This window comes from Solea senegalensis, linkage group LG2 (assembly GCF_019176455.1).
Source record: "Solea senegalensis isolate Sse05_10M linkage group LG2, IFAPA_SoseM_1, whole genome shotgun sequence".
Lineage (NCBI taxonomy): Eukaryota > Metazoa > Chordata > Actinopteri > Pleuronectiformes > Soleidae > Solea > Solea senegalensis.
In genome coordinates, this window is record NC_058022.1 from 14050847 (window position 1) to 14072781 (window position 21935).

A 21935-nucleotide genomic window follows, 5' to 3' on the forward strand; every position below is an offset into this window, starting at 1 on the left:
TTATACGATATGAAACATCAAGTCTACTTCCACTATTTGACTAATGTGTTCATTTTCTACCGCTTTATCCTCCACATGAGGTCACGAAGGGGCTGGAGCTAATCCCAAAAGCATGGCACAGCCTGGGCAGGTCCCAAGTCCATCACAGGGTCAACATACAGAGATGAACAACCATTCACTCTCACACCTATGGACAATTTAGAGCGTCCAGTTAGCGTAATTCCCAATTTTAGAAGTTTATGGACTGCAGCTTGTCTCAAAATGACTCAGCCTTCACAGATGAAAGAAACAACATATTTGTGAACCAGATTGTGTCTTCAGTCGGTCGGCAGCAGTGTGCTTTCAGGATGCCAAAAAGAAGTGATATTAAATTTTAAAAAAAAAACAACAACAATAATTTGTGCTAAAGATTTGCTGCCTGAATGGAACCAAACAATGATTTGTCATGGTTTAGGTTTCGTTCTTTCAGCGGTGCAGTGGATCAGAAAACACTTATACACCACTCTTTTGTTGAAGGAATGAAAAGAAAAGCAAATTGTTTCATTGTTTGGAGGAAAACACTCTCTCTCACACACACACACTCACACACTAGAGGCACATTCCAATGTGTTGTCATTATCTGTAAGAAACAGGTGTGTGGGGAGCCTAAATCTTCTGAGATGAGAGGAGAAATGGAGATGACCTACATCTGTATAATGATGGAAAAAGAATGACCTCACTCCCACCACTCCCTTGATCTCTTTATTCTCCCCTTCTTTTTTCCCTCATTCCTCTCTCCCTGCATCTCTCCATTCCCCCCTTTTCTCTCCTCTCATCACCCTCGCTCATTACCACCATTCTCCTCCCACTGGAGTGACTCAGCATTTTCTTTATTGTGTGACACTATAGACCTTGATTGGTTCAGACTCTGTGAGGACTCTTCTCCTCTTCTTGGCAACACACCTGGTAGAAGCTGCGGGCTCGCTGGCCTTAAGCTGTTAGTATAATTTTATTGCTCTTCCTGGATCATAATTAATGGTGGAAAACATATTGTTTGCCGTGTTATGGACACCAAGGACGTTCTAATTAATTTTGCCGGGCAGGCTTTCAGTGTCAGATGTTGTCATATTGATAATCAGAATTTGTGGCGGCGCCTCACACTTAAAGGTAGAGTAGGTGGGATATTTTAGGCGTTATTGATCAATAACCTCTCAGCATAACGTAAATCAAGGGATATTGAGAGGAACTCGGGACAGAGAGCCTCAGTCCTAATATGTATTTTAATAACCTGCAAACCAAACTCAACAAATCAACACTTTTTTTTTCTCGTGACCTTGACGACTGCAGCTTTGGGTGCCACAAAATAAAGCCTCTAAACCATGGGTGTCAAACTCATTTTTGTTCAGGGGCCACATACAGCACAATTTGATCTCAAGTGGGCCGGACCAGTCTAATAATAGCATAATAACCAACAAGAACTTCATTTTTACAAAACATGACATTTCTTGAGAAATATAAGTGCAATTTCAATATCATGCCTAAATTTACTATTTACACATCACACTGGATCTATAAAGGCACAAACATTTAGTCACAGGTATCTGGAAGTGAAAAATATTGCATTTGACATTACGTTTAGATTGTAATTGTAGTGTGAAATTTTAACAAATTCATCCTGTGGGCCGGATTGGACCCTCTGGCGGGCCGGTTCTGGCCCCCGGGCCGTATGTTTGACACCCCTGCTCTAAACCAAAACTCACACAGGAAGTGAAAGTGACTGTTTTTTTAAAGTGTTCCCTACTTTTTTGAGCAGTGTATTATTTCATTCGTTCAAACTATACATTAGCCAACATAATCCGTCCTTCTTAATCTTAATCTGATCTCATAATTTCCTCATCTCTAAGTGTGCCACTGTCTCTCAATCTCTCCTGTCAGTCTTCCTCATACAGTTTTATGCTCCACACTCAGTTTCTCATGTTTCCTACATGTCCATCAAAGCGCAGCCTCGGTGCAGTGGACTCCGTAGTCTCACGAGATTTCTACTTCTCTCTCTCCCTCCCTCTTTCTTCTTTTCACTTTCTTTCTCTTCCCTCTCACCCCTCCACCCTCAGGCTTTCCACATTTCTGTCCCTCCTTTGCTTCATCCGCCTCTTCTCCGTTCTGAGCCGGAGGCTCTGTCTCCATGCCTAGCTGTCTGTCTTCATCTCTCATGCCTGCACCCATCAATATCCCGCAGTCTCGTCTCTCCATAAACAGAATGACCCTTCAGTCCGCCGTCCACCCGTTCAGCTTCAGCCTCTTTGTTCGCCATCTCTCTCCCTCTCCTGTGGGTAAACATGGCCCATGCTTCGATCATCCTCTTGTCATTTTGTAATTATTATGCCCCCTGAACCCTTCTCCACCTCTCTCCATGTCCCTTCTCCTCTTTCCGTCCATCTTACTGCCCCTCCTCCCATCTCTCCAGTGATGACAAATACTTCTACCAGTCGTCTGCCATCCCTCAGAGATACTGCCACTTCTTCTTGCTCCTTAAATCTTCCGTCATATCTGGTTCTCCCTGAGATGCCCCGGTCCAAACATTCACCCCTATGTCTCTGTGTCCTTTTATTTCCCCTAGACATGTCCAAAATTAAACAGCGAGTGCAAAACCATGTGCATAATTATGTGTCATAATGGCCCTCACTTCTCTGGGAAAGCTGACACCTGGCAGTGGGGATTTGAGTTGTTGCTTCATTTATTCCTTCTCGTCTTCAACAAGGTCAAAGTCGAAGCTGTGTGGAGGTCGGACAGTTCATCCACACCAAAACAGAAGCGATTTCTTAATTGCCATTGACACAGAAGTAGTGTAATATTAAAAGAAGAAAGATCATTCATAATAGCATCACTTAGTTTAGATTATATTTTGTATTTAGTAATAACCAGACTTTGCATAGTAAAATGTGTTATTAAAAATAAATGTAATATATCTAGTACAGGTAAATAAATGGATTGAAAATGAAAATACAAGGAAAGATTTAAAAAAAAAAAGTCCACTAATTCAGGAAATATTCCTATTTACTTTTCAGCAAATCATTAAGAATCCCCTAAAACCTGTGATGTGTTAAGTCCAGGGTTGTTCAAATACTTTTGGCCATATCTAATAATCTATCTTTCTATTTTTATTCAGAATTTTAGATGAGATATTTGTCACAGCCTCTTTTCCTCATCATTAACCTTCTTATTACATTCTCACAGTCTTCTCTCTCTCTTTCCCCCGTTTCCATCATTTTCTCTCGTCTTGTGGTGACACAGACTTTCTCAGTCTGTCCAAAGGCACCACCCTCTCCCTGCTACCATGGCACTTTTAATTTACATTTCCTGTCCTCCACCTCTAGAGTGAAACCCTTAAGGATTTGATCAATGTCTGACAATTATTTTATTTCTCTCATCCCTCCTTGGGGCTGGTTCCATCACATTTATTTCCCAAATTGTTCTGCATTTCTCTCAGTTCCATACTTTTTCATAGTAATCATAGCAATCTTTCTTTCATGGGGAAAGAATGATTTTGCTCTCTCCATTAACCCTTTAAAGAAACAAAAACATGTTTTTGTTTTATTTGTCATCAGGCAAGCTGTACATTGTTGGTCACACCCGAGCACTTCTATGGCTCGTTTCTTATTTTCACACGACCCCTCCCACCTTCGCTGACTATCACATCATTTTTCCAGTATTAAGTCTCAATCTGCATCCTATTTCTGCTGCTTTTCATCGGCTAGCCTCTGTCGTGAGGAATTATATTAGCTGTATTTGAAAACCATGACCCCCCGAAGTTTGTTAAAAAAACTTTATTAAAAACTAAATCAAATATGACATCAAACTGATGAAACTACTTTAAAATACTAATGTTTGCCTTCCAGTCCCACCAATAATATGCAATTTGGGCCTAATGTTTTGTATGTCACATGAAGACAAGTCATTCAGTCCAGGAGGACAATAAAAAACATCACTATCAGGACATCACAAAATAAGAGCATCATATTAGTTTTGCAACAACTGAGAAGGTTAAGTGAACATATGCAGCCCATACGTGTTCGGGGTTTTTTTTCAGGAAGTCTTTCATGCACGGTGACTGACATCACTGTGCACTGATGCCAAATGCATGTGTGTATTTGTGAGAATGTGTGTGTCGCTGGAGGTGTCAGATGTGGGAGTGGGTGGCGTTTTGAAAACCTGTAATTTTCCCAAATTACACACACACCATCCTAACGTGTCCTGCGAACTTGGAGTAATTAAGCATTTTGCTGCAGTTTTTTTTGTGTGTGGGTGTGTGTGTGTGTGTGTGTGTGTGTGTGTCTGAGTCAAACTGGCCTGTGCAATGAAAAACCTGAGAGTTGTTGCTCTGGAGGACTAAACATAAAAACAGATGAGCGACTTGGAGCCAAATTCAGTTTAAGAGGCACAAGGACAGGAAATGGTTCTCTGTGTGTGTGTGTGTGTACTTGTGACGTTTTTGGGAGCTTTTCACTGTCCATGGGGACCAAAACCTGGTCCTAATGAGGCAGAACCCAATTTCTAAGAAACTTTTTAAGTTTTAAGGCAAGTTTTGAATTGCTATCAGGTCAAGTTTATGGTTAGGCATTATAGTTAAGGTCAGGGTTATGGTAAAGGTTAGTGATAACACTTTGTTTAGGCTGTCCAAATAAATTGAATGTCAATACAATGTCCTAAGAAGAATAACGTTTTGTTTATGTGTTTAAGGTACAATTCGCCCATTAGCCTATTTATTTAGCTATCTGCTCCTTATCAAACTCCACCTCCCTAAATACTTCCTGTCACCAAACTAGGGTTTAATGTTGCAGTTTGCAGGAGGTGGTGTCAAACACACACACGTTTGTGCTTCATTCATAGTGAGGACCCTCATAGACCCAATGCATTCCCTATCCCCTTACCCTACACTTAACCATCACAACTAAATCCCTAACCGAAACCCAATTCTAACCTTAACCCTAAAACCAGGTCTTAACCCCCGACAAAGCCCTTTAAAGATGTGACGACTGCCCAAAATGTCCTCACTCACAACCATCCTCACAAATGGTTTTATGATTGCTGGTTCTCACAAAGCCACAGATACAAGAACACACACACAGTCCTGACAACCCAGTGCAAATGCCCTGATCCTTTACGTCGCGCCCTGTGTGGGGTAATTTTGACAATATGTCACGTAACAAGACCCAGATTTAAATCACAGAGACACACTGACATTGTGCTACACTGAAAACACGTTTACACAAAGATAACATGGTCTGGTACTATACTGTACCACTACCCCCGCCCCCCCCCTCCTATAAGTCTCTGGGATAAGAAAAAATACCTACATTTAGACACAATGGCAGAGTGCTGACATGAAAAGATTGAGAAAAGTGAAAAGTAGAAAGTTTCCCAGCAGAGACAACATCTCATCCCCTGGAGCCAATATCACACACAGCAACAATTCAGCCCAATGCTGCTGAAGACGCACACACATACAATCTCACAAAAGTAAAATGTAAATCTGGTCCTGCAGCGCTGATATTTTATGATACAAACAAACATACACGTACAATTGCAAATGATTGTTCTACGTCCTTATAAGGACACACAGATTTGTTTATATGCAGTACAGCAGCTATTAATTCATTCATCTACAAACCTGACATGGGCTCGCTCTGGCTCGCTCTGCTGATCTATTTCTCACTCTCTCCATCATACACATTTTCCATGCTCCCTAACGTAATAGGATTGTAATGGTGTGTAAGTGTTTCTTTGGCCCAGTAATCTATTGTGGTAGGTGAGACGAGACCACATCGGAATAAAACAGAACCCAGCGGCGGGCAGATGACAAACCACAGAGGCTTTCTGCTGCTTTCTGTTCTCCCTATAAAGACAGCAAGTTATTATGAACGGTGGAGCAACACTGGTGCTCTTCTTATACTAGTTGGTCAGGAAAAGAATTTGACAGTAAAAAGTGCAGAATTAGCGTTGCAGTTTCAAGCCTCAGACCAAACACTACCTGTATTCTAGTAATACAAAGCTAAATGCAAATTGGTGCAAAGTATTCCTGTAATAAATAATTTTAACAAGCAGTAAATTGTAAATTACTGCCAGATATTGAAAGTTATTCTGGAAAAATGGCCAAAAGCACTTCCTCACAGGACATTTTCTGGCACTTTTAGGGTTAAAATAAGCAAAAGTCCAGTCAGACAATTTGAGGCTTAGGTGTTCAAGGGTTAAAATACTGCAATGTATGTTTTATTCAGCTCCTGACTCATGTAGCCCCCGGGTATTTCAAACCCAATGAAGACAATGTAAGCTTTAATTTTGAGGAAGTAATAAAAGGCATATAATGAGTTGTGGGGGCTGAGCGTGCTGTGTCGGGCATGGGCTGTGGACTATGATGATTTGCGACAGCTTTACCACAGAGGTCAGTTGTGGTTTGAAGAAAACCTCAGCCAAACAGAACATGGCCACTGACAGGTCACAGAGAATCTCCCTTGGTTGAAGAGCCAGGTGACTATCTCACAAAGCATTTTCAAGTCATGATTAGATTAAACATTTGATGATATGAACTGAAGTTAACTAGTGAATTAAAACAACTGTACTATATTTTAGGGAATATACATAGTGTTTTACTTTGGGAGACTTGGATGAAAAATCAATATCACTTCCATATCTGTATATAATGTTGCCATGGAGCTAATTATTTCGCCTTCAACTGGAAACGAGTGCTCTGTAATCAACATGATTTATCCAAAAAATATCTGTCTTATTAAAGCAATTTCTTAACTCGCTCGAGCTGCATGCTAAGCTGTAGACTAATTGCATCCCAGTTCAAACTGTGGCCCACTTGATGCACAGATGAGACGTTTTTATCGTCTCATTTAACTCTCAAATCATGAAGTGACTGTGCCACCATGTTGAATTATTCCTTAATGGTTTACCAGAAGGTTATGAAGCCCAATCGCTCGCTCCTCTTCTACTGCTTTATGCCAGCTGACATAGGGACGAAAAGGTTATGAAGCTGTCATAAATGATCATGAATTCCAGTATTGTTTGTGTTTGACTGATCAGTATCAGAACTGGCTATTTAATTCAGACTTCAATCGTTGAACATGACAGACTAGTCTAGTTTTGACATTGTTGGCTAATCTAAAAAAAAAAAAAAAAGGGAGTACGAGCTAATTACAAAGATGGAAAACAGATTTTCCACAACAAAGATATTCTGCCACATGTTCTTTTTAAAGTCTTTTCTTTTCTCTAGTCTATAATAACCTCTATTCTTAGCATCATCCAGTGAGACACAAACCCCAAACACCAATGGCTATTAGCGTTTGTGTATTTGAGATGCTAAATGCAGGAGAGCTATTTCTGGTGTAGCTCTCTCGTCTCTTCTAGTTGCGTGTGTGTGTGTGTTGATGCGTGTCAGAGTGAGGGGAGTAAATATGCTTTATGGCGTCTCCTGAAACACTGACCTTTTCAGAAATCTACCGATCAGTTCAAAAACGACATGATATACAATGTGCACATGCGTGTTTGTGCATGTACGCACTTGTGCACACGTATGTTTCTATGTGGCCATGTGTGCACACTACATGTGTGTGTGTGTGACATGATATACAGCCAACAACATTCTCTCCCAACAGCCATCATTAACTCTGATGTACAGCCAAATGTCGTTATGTACAGTCGACTGCATGATTTACGGTTTGACGTATAATGGAGAGTCTGGTGTAATGAACTTGCTGAGTGTTTGATGTACAGGCCTCTGCTGTAGAGAGAGAAGTAAATACTAAGACTATGATGGGAACGATTACAATATGGACGACGACGAGCACGATGTTAAAATTTCCCTCCTCGTTTGCAGATGTGAGTGGACTTTCTGGAGGGGGAGGACAACAAGGACGATGAGGAGGAGTGGAAGAAAGCAGTTTGAAGAGATGGAGGAAGAGGAAAGAGAGGATGGGTGGAAGGAAAGCAATTACAGCCTGCCACTGTAGCAAACTTTGATGTTTTGACAACCAGCCACTGCTGGAGGAAGTCAGAGTAAGTACTGATGGTGATAACAATGAGTGATGATGATGGCACAGATGATGGAGGAGTTCACACAGTCTTCAAAGTATTTTATTACTGAAGATGTGTGAAACTGCAGGATGTCCTTGTAGTCAAAGTAGGACTCACAGCCTGCCTCACCGTCACTCAGTAGTGCTGCTCTGCAGCTGATCATAAGCGCTGATCTTTTTGAAGGGCAAGCGCAAAGATAAAAGGCATTACTATGTAAACAAAATGACAGATAAATAACGGGGGGGAGGGGATAATAATGGGTGTATATCGTGTCAATATTCAGGGGGAAGGAATAACTGAAGGTGGAACAAGACTTGGAACAGGTGGAACAAGACAAACTAGAATGCACGAGGGGGGAAATGTATTCCATTTTAGCACTAAAAATACATTATACAATGTTACAGTGATACCTGTTAGTACTGCTATTAAGATAGTACTTTTGCACATAAGAATATGTATAATATACTGCACAAATTCAAAATGAAACCACACAGCCCAAGATGACAGAACAGGAGCATGCTGCATGTAACAGTCTGACTCTGCCCCCTAATGGCCTTCACAAGGACTTGTGGATTCATGATTTCTTTATTGTCATGGACCATGTACTAAAAAACACTGCAACATTATTATCATACCTGACTGAATTCAAGTGAAATGTAGCCAACAGGTCCAAAGTAACCTCTTTATTCTGTTTATTTCAAGCATAATCAAGTTCCCTTGTAAGAAAAAAAAAAAGCACTGAACTGATCGTTCATTTAATAACAACACATACAAAAATAGTTCTACTTCAGGCACTGGAAAGGCTTTTTAAGAGCTTTATCCAACAACAATGACTTCACTTAAGACCTATGTCAAGTCGAAGTCAGGATGAAGGAGTATTTTCAAAAAGGAAATGAATTCATTCACATTTCAAGCTTGAGTGTCCGTTTAAACCATCTGTTACTTTCAAGCGAACACTCATTAAATGCACAAATCCTCATAATTAAAGATAAGAAGAAGTAGCAGATTAGCAAAGATTAAAAGTTTCCCACCGCCAAGCCAAGTGAACGGTGATACATTCTGATCCGACGATCAAAGCATTTCCCTCTCAAACAAACACAACTTTTAAAAAGCAACAGAAGAGGCATTAAATAATTGAATAATTAACAAATGGACCGGCCTGCAGAGACCCTGTCCTCTGTAGTGAGTAGACACTGCGCAGCACACGCACTGTTTAAACTTCATTCGATTATTGATTATGGTCAGCAGTATTAAAATTGGTATTCATTTAAGGATTTCACTTAGTTTCTCCTTTTGAAAATGTGTACTTTTTTGGTGTCTCAATGCAAGTTGTGTCCTGTTGAAAATCTCCATAATGCTGGCTTTTTTCATCTTTAAAATGCTTGAAAATGTGGAAGAACCAGAAAGCACCCTGAGGCATCACAGTCGCTGCATTATATTGCTCATGAAAAAGGTGACCCTTATTATTATAATATACTTTTTCCTGCAAAGCGTTAAGTAGAAAAGTTTCAATCTCTAAAAGGAATATTTTTCCCTTAACTATGTGACGTTTCCTCTTTGCAGCCACAGAATGGAAAGGTCCCACAGCAGGGCTGGAGCCAAGGTTTCCACAGAATCTTCTCCCAAGTCATCTGACTTTGAACACTGTGTGCCGATGACTGAGGATCATGTTTGTGTGTAAGGGTACCTCTATGTCTTTCTACAGCTTTGGCAGTCTGCTCAAGGACTTCGGCATATCTCGACTCAGTGTCGGGGGTTAGTGGGCGAGACTCTGAGGGGTCGTGGAAAATGTCATATAGCAGCGGTGGATCGTGGTGTGTCACATGTTCCCCGTGACATAGACAGACTTTACCATCATAGCATCCCCCGGCTCCCGGAGGAGAAAAGTTGGGGGTGAAAAAGTGTACCTTGAAGATGGAGTCACCTGGATGAAAATACACACCAGAGATCAGGATATTTTTTCCCTTGTACAGGCCATTGAAATTGTCATAACAAACGTAAGAAAGAAACGTTGAAAGAGCCCTAAGCAAGAAGGCAGTTGTGCATTCACCATGTTTACCAGCTCAATCAGCTGAATGAACTCTGACCTATAATCTAAATGAATCTCTTCAATTAATCTTTTTTTTTTACTTACAATAACACATCCAAGCATTTTGTGATGTTGGTTTTTAAGTGAGTTTGATAAAATGTGTTGAGGTCTCCAATCGTTAAGCTTGGGTCACACCAACCCAGCTCATCTTGTATGTAGAATAAATGATCAGACCAAATTGGCAGAAATACGGCACTTAACAGATTTATTAGACCACCTGTCATTTCAAAAACTTGTTAAAGTTATTTATTTGGCACATAACAAACTGAATTCACCTTTTTATATGCAAATTTGAGCGTAACGTTCAAGCACTAAAACTAATTTTTCTGTTCAGGAATGCAAGTAAATAACTATAATTTGATATCCTAATCAAGACACAATAATATGCTTTACTATGTTTCTGTTTTTTTGTAAAACAGTAACAATAATAATTATATTTTAGCATTAAAAATATCATTTTGGTTAAAGGGCTTCTACATAGCTGTTTATTACCCGTTACATAAAAAAATATTTTGATAACTGCCAATGCTGTGAATTTAGAGCAGCTGTGGCAGAAACCTTACATTGGGTGGTGGTCTAATAAACTTGTTAAGCACTGTATTGGTCTGCCAGATGATTTGGAACATGTCTGTGTCAAATGTGTGAACTTACTGCCCGGTGGGTGCCAGCGAACTGCGTTCAGGTACACGCCGCAGTAGTGAAACATGAATTCATGATCGGATCTCTGTACTTTACCCTCCAACAGCGGCATGAGGTTATAGCCGTCTGAATGTCTGTAGGGAAAAAAGGACAATAAAATGAGAGAGAGGAGGCGGAGGGTAAAGTTTAATGAGGTTAAACACTTAATGCAGAGGAGATACTAGATGTTCGACCTTTGGCGCTATGTGATAGAATATTTCACAATCAATATCAATCTTTGCTCACCTTGATTCAGGATTTCAGACATAGCAGAAACTGTTCTTAAAACTACAAAAGGCCTTTGACAAAGAAAGAGATCAAACCAAAGTCAATATTGGCCTGGCTTTTCCAAGCTGAAGAGCCCTATGAGTTGCTAAGGGCCTTGACGTGGACCTGGTCTTTCTTCTCCTGAGTGTGATCACAAGACTGGTAAAAAATAATCTTACTCATCTCTTTCTATGTGAGTGAGAAGTTGTACTGCAGTAAAACACATCATGCAGTGCAATTGTGGGCCAACGTTTATCGCTGTAATGTGCTTCTGTTGGCTGTGGAGTGCAGTGCAATGCTTCTCCTGCAGTTGTAAATGAAGTTGCAATACGTCTCACTGCATGTTCAGTTGGTGCTTTCATCGGGCTTAGCCACGTGTTGCCAAAGGGCGGCCAGCGATCTGGTCTGAGATGCTGATCCAGAGCTGATGCATATTGTACATAAACAAGTAACAACAAAATAAGTATCAAGTACCGTTTTGCCTCAGCAGCACACAATTCAAATCATATTTACAGTAGAATTTATCTGTCAGTGCTTGCCAAGTTAACCTCCTCCAAAGCAAGGAACGTTTGTTTACAGATAATGTGTGCTCCTGCATCCACACTGTAATCATCTGGCTACAAAACACTAACATCGTCATGCTCAAGTTAGAGGTAATTGTACGGTCTCCCCCCCCCCTCAGTGTTGTGGTTTGCCGTACAAGTGTATTTATTAAGTGCTGTCTGGAAGCTTTTCATCAACAACAGTGGAAACAATTTAGACATGAAGCCCAAAAACACAAACACACACACAACAATAATCCACATCACAAGTCTGTACCTGTCTGGTTGTGTGTCCTCGGCTAAATACTTGAGTGTAGGGTAGAGGTCCATGAGACTGGTGGGTTCATCTACGACTCTCCCAGCTGCAAGTCTGCCAGGCCAGCGGAAAATACCAGGTACTCTTATCCCACCCTCCCAGCCCCCCATAGCCTTCCCACCTAAAGATCATATAGGAATTACAAAACAAATGGCCTTTTTTGTAGTAAAAGCATTGAAAATGACATATTTAAAAAGAATATCAGGGACACACATGACTGTTGTATGTATACCTTTGTAGATGCCGTTCCATCCTCCTTTCTGGCCCACGACTGAGTTTGCATCCTCGAGGTGTCCACCATGGTCTGATGTAAAGTACATCAGAGTATTGTTGGCGAGGCCAAGGGAGTCCACCGTCTCTGTCAACTTACCTAGCAAATACAGTTGGAGACATTTGGTTAGATCATAAATGACGTGAGGGAATTTGATAAAAAAATTAATTAATATAATTAACCTCAAACTAGTTTCACTCATATGCTCCAAAAACAGCCCAGAATAATAACAAACACACAAACAAACAGGGCCTTTTGTGTTTTAACTGACAGCCACTGCAGGTTGGGGAGAAGTACTCAGTTGCAATCTCCGTCCTCATCACTGGATGGCAACCTATCCTCTGCACTGAACCTTTAAACCATTTGCTTTACAGCACTAGCGACTCACCTATGAACCAGTCCATTTCTTCTAGGTTGTCCCCATAGCAACCATGGCGACTTTTGCCTGCAAACGCAGGGGTTTTGAAGAGTGGTATGTGGACATGGACTAACGAGAAGAGGAGGAGGAACGGACGATCACTATTCCTGTGGAGGAAGATTAGAAGCTCTCTCATCAGACATACAGTAAGTGTATCCTTTACTAAACATTCAGTCAATTTAAATCCATAAATGCTGCTTTAAATTACTGTTTGATGCAAACATCAGGCTAAATCAAACTGACGATATATTCGAAACCTGATTGAATTGTTTTAAAGCAATCAAGCTGGTATTTTGGTGGATGATTCCTACCTCCTTATAAAGTTTTGTGCTTCTCCCAGCAGCCTCTGGGGCAGTGTATCTACCGTCATTGGCTGTTCAATAACATCCTGGTTCCTCATGATGATGCAGTTCCAGGTCGGCAAGAGTTTAAAAGGCACGTACCAGGCAGCAGTTGCTGCAAAACTAAAAAAGAAAAGTGCTACCAGGAGCTTCGGGCTGACTTCAAGGAGGCCACACAGATGGACACACACCTGAAATGACATCACACATGCACACAAAAATGAAACCTATTACAGTTATCACAGGTATCCAGACAACTAGTATTCTGTGATGTTACTTCTCTACTTAAAATATCAAAAAAAACACACACCCCTCAACATACTGTATAATCCTATCTTTTCATTGGTGATAGTGAAATATCAGGACTGTACCACGCTAATACTGCTAATTATTTATCTTTTGAAGTCAAACATGGACACACACTAGTGCTCAGTCTCAATCGAAGTCGCTTGCTTTCTATTTGACCTGCTCAATGTAAAACATACATTTTAAAGTAAAGGCACGTTATGGTTCATGTAATTTCATGTCTCCTCACATCACAGTTCACAAGACCACACAGGAATGTCTGGTTATAGTTCACATAAAAACTCAAAAGCACTAAACATGATCGTATACTAATGAACACATTCTACATAAATTGTAAAAAGGCTCCTCCAGCTGATTAGGCAAGGTTTAATTAAAGTTAAGGTTACAGTAAATCATGTTTTGCCAGATGACATCACAAATTATTACCTAAGCAGTTACTCACCTTCATCAAGTGAAACAATTGCTACATTGTGTTCGTTGCAGTAAATTTGGATCCAAACAGTTTATTAGTCCGTCTCCCTGAAAGCCACTCTAAGTTGTTGTGGTTCTTTATTTCCCAATTAATTTATTTTTCCTCTCCTTCGAGGTTTTAAAGGTTTCTAGTTCCCATTAGTCTTATTTATCATTGCCAAGCCCAAAGCAAATTTAGTTTCGGCATTGTTTTGCATTGCCCTAAAGCGGGTTCTACAATTGCAGCCTGTGTTCCAAGTTGTTGTTTTATTCTTTCAACACTGCGATTCATTTCTAAGTGATTACACATTAGTTATTTTGCTGAAGGGTGAACACTGCACAAACACTTTGTTTTCTCATTCATTTTCTGCTTGACATCTGACAACTCCGATGCGTTTCTGTGTCTTTCCTACTTTCACTGTATTTATTTTCTCTTATCTCATTATCCTACCAGGGTGAAAAGTCCAACTCCAAGAATAGTTGTCGTAAACTGGAGCGTGCTCTGGATGTCAGCCAAGACATCACTCCCCTCTCCTGGCACACAGTCATTGAACAGGGTAAACGGCAGGCCGTAGAAGTAGCTGAAGCCATGCTGGTTTGGATGATGACAGTGATCCCCTCTGTGTTCACAGTTCACACCCAAGTGCCACTTACCTGCGGAGACAGAAGCCCCTTTTACACAGTCTGTCCAAGGCAGGAATGTGAGTATAATCATCCCATCTGTGAAACGGGTTTGCTCCACATCATTGGTCATTAGTATACATTTGAAGAGTGAAGCAGAAATAAACTTTTTATTGACTAGAGTGCTTCTTAGACTTTTTATAGCACGTACCACCTGAGAACACATTGAGCTCTCGGAGTAACACCATTATCGGCGACGTTAAAATGGAGCAGTGTAAATAGGTCGAGCGAAGTCAGCTACGGACTTTTCAAAGGAGGCAAATTAATTCCCAATAAGATCCTTTGCTCTCTCATCGTCATCCTCCTCCTCCACACATACTGTATACTTCAGATGGTGCTATAGTGAAATTAGATTAAGATGGAGCCAGAGATAATGTGACACTAATTATTACTATTGAATGCATGACTATTTTCTATGTAAACTCAAATACATGAATATTATTATTACCCATTAACAAAGTACAAATTATCTGTACATTATGTTCCATGAGGATTTGCCTATGATTCATTTTCATACAACCTGTGTTCAACATCAAACAGTTTCTCTTTCAGAGCTCAAGGTTTTACACCTTTCTCCAACACTTTATGGGCCGCTCTCCACCTAATGATAACAGATATCCACCATATTGATGGAGAAATTCAAGATATCTACATAGACACATAAGCCCCAATTCAGGCCTGGTATTAATCTGTCCACAGTGATGCAATCATGGCCAGAAAAATCTAGTACAGCTGTTCACACAGTGGTGTGACCACATATGATAGAGTCTAGGATTCCCTGCCCTTTATTCACATACACACTGATGTCATCACTGTTTTGCAAGAACAGAATTGTGTTTCTAACTAGGGCTGATGAATCGAAATGAGTCGTCAACTAAGAACGACAACAGAAAAAGAAAGAGACAAAGAAATCTTTAAAACTGAATATATGAGGTTTAGAAAACACCAACATTTTTTTCGTTTTTTCGACATTTTCTGACAAAGGATTTTCTGTTAAGTTTTTCCTTTATCTCGCTAACCAGTTTCGGCGTGTATCTTCTGCCTTCCTCAGAACTGTCACCTGACGATGACGTGCCTCATCTCGTCAAATCTGACAGGAAGATTTATCTTATAAGGCACGTCACCACCTAACTTCAGAAGATACATGCCGAAACTGGTTAACAAGGTAAAGGAAAACTTACTGTTGTCTAAAAAACTAACCAAAAAACAAAGAAAACAATAGACTGATTAAATAAAAATAAATGTTAGTTGCAGCCCTACTTTCAACAAGTCTGACTGTGCAGATGAGTCTGCTGTCAGCGCGTGTGACGCTGTGAGTGCGTGAGAGAAAAGAGACGTGAGGCTTGAGTGAGTTAACGCTCTCCTCGCTCATAAAAAACAGTTGTTTTTACTACTAGAAAAACAAAATAATAAGGAGATCAACTTTAATATTGTGACAGTTGGTGCAAATGAACTTACGTACGAGTGCTGATTAAAGTAAAAATAACTGTGAAACTAGCCCTGGTCAGATGTCATCAGCTGAAAAAGGTGGTCTCTAATCTGTCCCGAGGACAGACTGTGTTCATGCAGCTCAGGAATGTGCAGTAAAATGCATCCTCAAAACCACCTCTGAATGTGGTTCCTGTGATCAGATCCGAGGACGCACTGAAGACACATTAGGAACATTCAGTCCCGCACTTAGCTTAGTCTGGCTATGATCAGATCACCGAGGACAGATGCCTCTAGGCTGGAGGCTTGGAGGCAAAGCAAATATTTGCCATGAGAACAAATTAGCAGTCAGCTCACACACAAACACACACACACACATCACCAGGGCACATGAGCAGTGATGAGTTGTTTCAAACAGCAGAGATACAGTGTTTCGTAGCAAATATTGTTTCACTTCCACTTTGACTTGATAGACTTTCTCTTTGTTGCAAATTTAACAGTACTGCCGAAGCGACAAACACAATATTCTTCTGTAGACAAACCTTATGAAAAGAATCTGGTTTTGTTCAGGTACAAACGTGGGGTTTCTTTGTGATCAGCCACAAGTAGAAAGCTGTGTCACATGAATTGAGACTTAAAGGGTTAAACACTGATTTTTGGGTGTCACCACCGAGAGCCAATCGAAATGTGTTTGATCTTCCCCTTTCTTGTGCAAAACAGTGCATGTGTGTGTGTGTGTGCGCACCAAATGCAGAACCATATGTATGTTGGGTGCTGCCAATGCTTCTAACGTGTGAAAACAATGCTCTCTGACTCTGTAATTGCTTCCTCATGTACAATGTTTTATCATCCCTTTTGAAAGGCAAGCTGAGTACAAACCCACACTACACTCCACACTACACTCGGCTGTGATGTCACTGTGTACAGCTGAAACAAGTTGGATCTGACCTGCCCAAAATGTCCATAATTGTATTTTCTCTCATGCCTGGGAAAGGGTCAGAGGAAATTCTACAATGAGGGTCAGGACGTGAAAGCTCACATTACATTATCTCACCCACTAGGCCAGTGGTGTATCCTTGTTGTTGCAGCCTCTTAGCAAATGTGGTCTCACTTTCTGGAAGTCCCCCTGAACCTCCAAGGAACAGCAACACCTGCACACGGCCAATGCTTCCCATTCCTACTCAACATACACACATGCAAAAACAATGTATCAATGAATACAGGTTCCACTGCGTTAACATGCAAATATGACCAGGATGAGTCTTCCAGAGGGTGTTTAGATTACCTGAGCGGAGTGCATAACGCCCCGTCATGAAAGCAGCGCGGCTCGGACTGCACAGAGGAGCAGCGGAAATGTGCTGAGTCAGCTTCACCCCTTCAGATGCCAGACGGTCTATATTTGGAGTCCTTTGGAGGACAGAGAAGGTGTAAACTTATTTTTACAGTTTTTTTTCTTTTATTAGTTTTGTCACTCACACTTCCATACAGCACATTTTTCTATCACAGTCATCTTTCATACCCATTCACACGCTGCCTTGGGGTTAAGGACACATGGGCACGTAGACTAGTGGAGCAGGGAATCGAACCCACAAACACAACCAGATCTATGACTTACCTGATGGTATCATTGCCATAGCAGCCTATATCACCAATACCCAGGTCATCTACCATCATTAGGACAAAGTTGGGCTTCCTGTTCTCCTCCTCCCCTGTGACATCATTTCCTGCAGCCAGGAGCAGGTAGAAAAGAAGTGGTGCCACCAGAGGGGACCTTGAAGTCAAAGAATAAACATGATTTTGATTTAATTTGACTTACAGGGAAATGAAGAAACCATCTAGTGATGAAATGATTCAATCGACTCAGTTGTCAAATAAGACAGCATTTTTTGGATATTGTGATGTGTTATTATTGTTCCATCTTCTGTCACAGTGCCAATACTATTCAGATATTCTTTTCCATCCATCCACAGTTAAAAACCCATGGCATTCTTCTCCTTTTTGCATTTAACTTCAAAAGAGGTAGGTCTTTAAAAAAAAAAAGAAAGAAGCTTTTTAAAAATTGACATCACACATCCTCAGAACACAATCTAATCTGAAGTAGCTCTCAAATTCAAAAACAATACAAAACTATGGTTTGGTCGTTATCTTTAAAGCACATCCTCTTTGTCTCTCATTAGAAGGTCCAGTGTTTAAGAAATAATGACATATCTAATGGTGCGACTGCAGATCCTAACTGAGGATTCTGCTCAGTTCTCCCAATGATAGTCCTCGTATTTTAGAAAGGATAAAAACACTCACAACACAACACTCCCTCCACTCTTCTACCCTCCATCTGCATTTATTTATTTAAGCATCGGGGTTTGAGTGAGCTGTTCTGTTTGCACTGTAAACTTCCACTTCAAAAATGGAAATGCACACTCTGGCTGGTTTGCTTGGTACAAACATCATTATGGATCATTTTCTGCCAATAAACTTTCCTAAACATTACACACTGGACCTCCAATCATTTATCAATTGCTGCTGCTTCAAAACATAAAGAATTGCTTTTTTATATGCAGATTTACATGTGACCTAAATTCTTTTTAAATCTTCCTTCCTTCCAATGAAGAAACAAACATTACAGCACAGACCTTTGCGTGCAACAACATAAATAAGTGACCTTTGTTATATGCAGACTGATGTGACAGTAAACTGGGACACTTTGCACCGATTTATCTTTAAATATAACAACAACGTCCACTCAGCTAACAATATGGGAACGTTACCTATTCGTTGGAAAGGTTCCCCACCCACCCAGGTTCTCCTGTGGTTGCCACGGAAAGTTTTCCTAACGTTCCCCTAGCGTTAGTTTTTGGTTAGCCTAGTTAACTGCAGTTTAAAAGAACCGGGGTGTTACTAGACAACGTGGACTGCGTTAAGCTGTCAGGACCGCGACGTCATGTAGTTTCCTGTCGGTATTTGTAGTTAATTCAGAAGAAACTGTCGTGTTATATGAAGTGGACTCACCTCATCTCTGCAACGCTTTCGACTCATATACTATACGACAGCTGTCACTTCCCGATTTAAACGACAGCGACCCGGGAGACTTGACTGACGCCTGTGGCATGACGGAAGTGACGTAGACCTGGAAAAATAAAACCATTTTGCCACGGAAATACAAAGAGTAGTGCCCCTGGCGTGACGGAAGACTGCTTTCCCCTGAAGTGTATCAAAAGTGATACTTTGGAGAAATGCTATAACGAATATATTATTATACGAGATATTATTAGTTGTATACATATTTGTATACATATACACATTTTGTCTCTACGGTGATGACAAACAGATGAAGTGAATTGTGTCATTCCTGTGTGACTGCATCAGTGCAACACCAACAGCCAGCTGGCGGCCAGGTACTGCCTGTAGTCTAGACAGCTACTGTACCTGATCCTGCCTAGAGGTCTCATATCAATATTGACTCTGCTACTTCCGTCATTGTAAATGCTGGTCTTGCTTTTGCACCATTCTCCTCATATTTCTATTACAAAGAACTTTGAAACAGAAGAATACGTGTGGATTTCAGTCTCAGTGTATTTATAAATCAATTCTTCCTTCACTTAAGCTGCGTGAAAAAAACAATCATTTTATTCCACTTAGATTCAGATTTGTAGAAAACAGATTTTTTTTTTTCCTTTATGCTCAGTCAGCATAAATCACCTCTTGTAACTGTAAGGCTATAGCAGTGGCATGTACTAATTTAAGTGTCCTCCTGAGTCACAAGATGCATGTTAAAGTACCCTCTAGAGTCATGTGTGGCCTCTAAAGCAAAACACACATTTTTTAAAAATGTGTCTTTCTTGTGGAGAAAAGTGATGAGATGTTCTTTCAAGTTTGTTTCCTATGAGTGACCTTCCGATCAAAAAGGGTGCCATTAAGAAGAAATTCAGTGTCAGAAAGGGTGTCTTTAAAGGAAATTCAGTGCTGAAGTGATGCTGTGCTGTAAAGGATGTCCCTGTGTAAGGATAATTGTTGGTAGGTAGGTTACTAGAATACACATGTGTGTGAGAATGTAGGAAATGATGTACTTGTGGCCCCTGTTGTTGTAAGTTTGACATTATCCAAGTCTTGGAACAGCAGCTGAGGGGAAACTACTACTGCAGTTGTCAAAATCACGGACCTGCTGATGCATACGCTGGTGGCTAAAGTGGCTAAACTGAAGAAAGAAAATCAAGTTTGAAACAACATGCTTGATACAAACGGAGGTGGTCACTTTGGCTGATCCCAGAGAGACTATGTAAACACCAGAGAAGAGGTCATCAAAATCTTAACTTAAGTGGCGCCTCTTTCCGCTGAGACACACAATGGATACTTTGCACAGACTGGGTCAAAGGGCGAGGTCAGACCGGCCTCGACAAATCGTCCTTCAGTTTGCCCCGAGGCCTGGATGTCTGGAAGGTGTTCAAGAATGCAAAGGTCTGTAACGAGATGAGAATCCACCTCAGAGAAGACAGAGAACCTCACACATAAAAATATAACCAGAAAAAGTCTATGATGTCATTCGGAATGCTCTTTTCCTTCTATCTGACTTATTCTCCTAAAGTAAAGGAAACACATTTTAAATGAATATCTGGAATTCATCCCTCCAATGATTTCTTTAATAAAAGATTTACATTGGAAATGAGTCAATGTGTTTTCGGTTTGAAGATGGAAACAACTGACCACTTATTTTGTCATTGTGTACATTCAAATTCCTTTTGGGCTGATATCCACAGCTGGGCGTCCTTGAAAATGGATAATATACGCTCTTTTACGTACAGTGATGTCATTTATTTTATGGACAACTTGGACAATGATGTGTCAGACTTAATTAACCTTGTTATCATAATCATTCTTGTAAATGGAACACTAGAAAGCCCTCTTTTCCTTCAGTTTGTTTCTAATATGAATAACAAGACTGGGAAAAAAAATTCTCTCTCCACATCCTTTCTCTTTTCATTTTTGTCTTTTTTATTTATTGTTTTTCTTTCATTTCCTTGTTCCTGTGCCTCATCTTCTTGCTGTGTTATTGTGTTGTTGTTGCTGCTGCTATTTTGTATTCATACGATTTTATTGTATTCCTGGATGTCTATTGATGGTTATCGTCGCAGTGGTGGTCGATCTGATTGTGCTGCAGTGTTGCCTGTTTTCAGCCCAGACCATCTGTTTTTTGTTGATTGCGTTTCTTTCAAGTGCTTCCTGTCTTGTTTTGTGCATGCTATTTTTGTATAATAAAAAAAAAGAATGACAGCCGGGTTTGTATGTTCTCCCTGTGTGTGCGTGGGTTTTCTCCGGGTTCTCCGGCTTCCTCCCACAGTCCAAAAACATGCAATACGGGGAAATGGACACTCTAAATTGCCGTAGGAGTGAATGGTGAGTGTGAGAGTGACTATGTCAGCAGCTGAGATTGGCACAGCGACCCTCATGTGGAGGATAAAGCGGTAGAAGATGGATGGATGGACAAATGTGTCTTTTATTTTATAGAGTTAACTAGTAGAATGGAAGATATGCATTTTAAAGGACTTGAGACCCACACTGTTTTGTTTTTTCTAAGAGCTACATGTGACAGTGCCATTACATTCATAATTGTATACATGAGAATTAGTGACATCTAATGGTGAGACTGCAGATTGCAATAAATGGAGGAAGTGTGTCTGTGGCATATTAGGAAGGTTGTAAACACTCGTTGATAACTTTCTGAACTCTTCCACTCTCCCACCCTCTCTGCTACAGGACGTCATCCTTCTTTGTCGGTTTAAACATATTAGGTTTTTGTGGGTGGCATTTTAAAGGCATTTCATGTTATAAAAGAGAGAGTTTTTGATTTTCCTCTGACAAAGTTGTTATGTCTTTCATAAAAGAGGATGAGATGAACCTTCAGCCATGCCATGACATGAAAATAAATGAATAAACATTTTTGTTTTTCATATGTAATTGAGCTTAAGTGACACTATAGTTCACCACAGTTACAGGAGTTTGCACAAGTCAGGGAGAAGTTCATTTTTACTGGTGGGATAATAAACAAGTTAAAATTTAACCTACAGTGCAATATAGTAGATGTCTAAAACCCAACTAAAA

General features: G+C 40.4%; 1 protein-coding gene across 1 annotated transcript; it reads right to left on the minus strand.

Annotated features, from left to right (window-relative positions):
* Positions 1-8142: 8142 nt before the first annotated feature.
* arsh (arylsulfatase H) lies at positions 8143-19098 on the minus strand. Its single transcript, XM_044053291.1, has 11 exons — positions 18849-19098; positions 17458-17613; positions 17128-17249; positions 16897-17019; positions 14185-14387; positions 12948-13168; positions 12607-12743; positions 12180-12317; positions 11909-12068; positions 10796-10917; positions 8143-9979 (listed from the first exon to the last, which is right to left on the minus strand). The coding sequence occupies exons 1-11, from the start codon at positions 18851-18853 to the stop codon at positions 9591-9593; spliced, it is 1776 nt and encodes a 591-aa protein (XP_043909226.1). The 5' UTR covers positions 18854-19098; the 3' UTR covers positions 8143-9590.
* Positions 19099-21935: the final 2837 nt, after the last annotated feature.

Excerpts from the sequence above, each read along its gene's own strand:
- arsh (XM_044053291.1), bottom strand. Across the intron at positions 13,169-14,184 it reads GAGTTGGACTTTTCACCCTG|GTGTGTGTCCATCTGTGTGG; the intron begins GTAGGATAATGA and ends ATGTCATTTCAG. Across the intron at positions 12,069-12,179 it reads ATGGAACGGCATCTACAAAG|GTGGGAAGGCTATGGGGGGC; the intron begins GTATACATACAA and ends TATGATCTTTAG.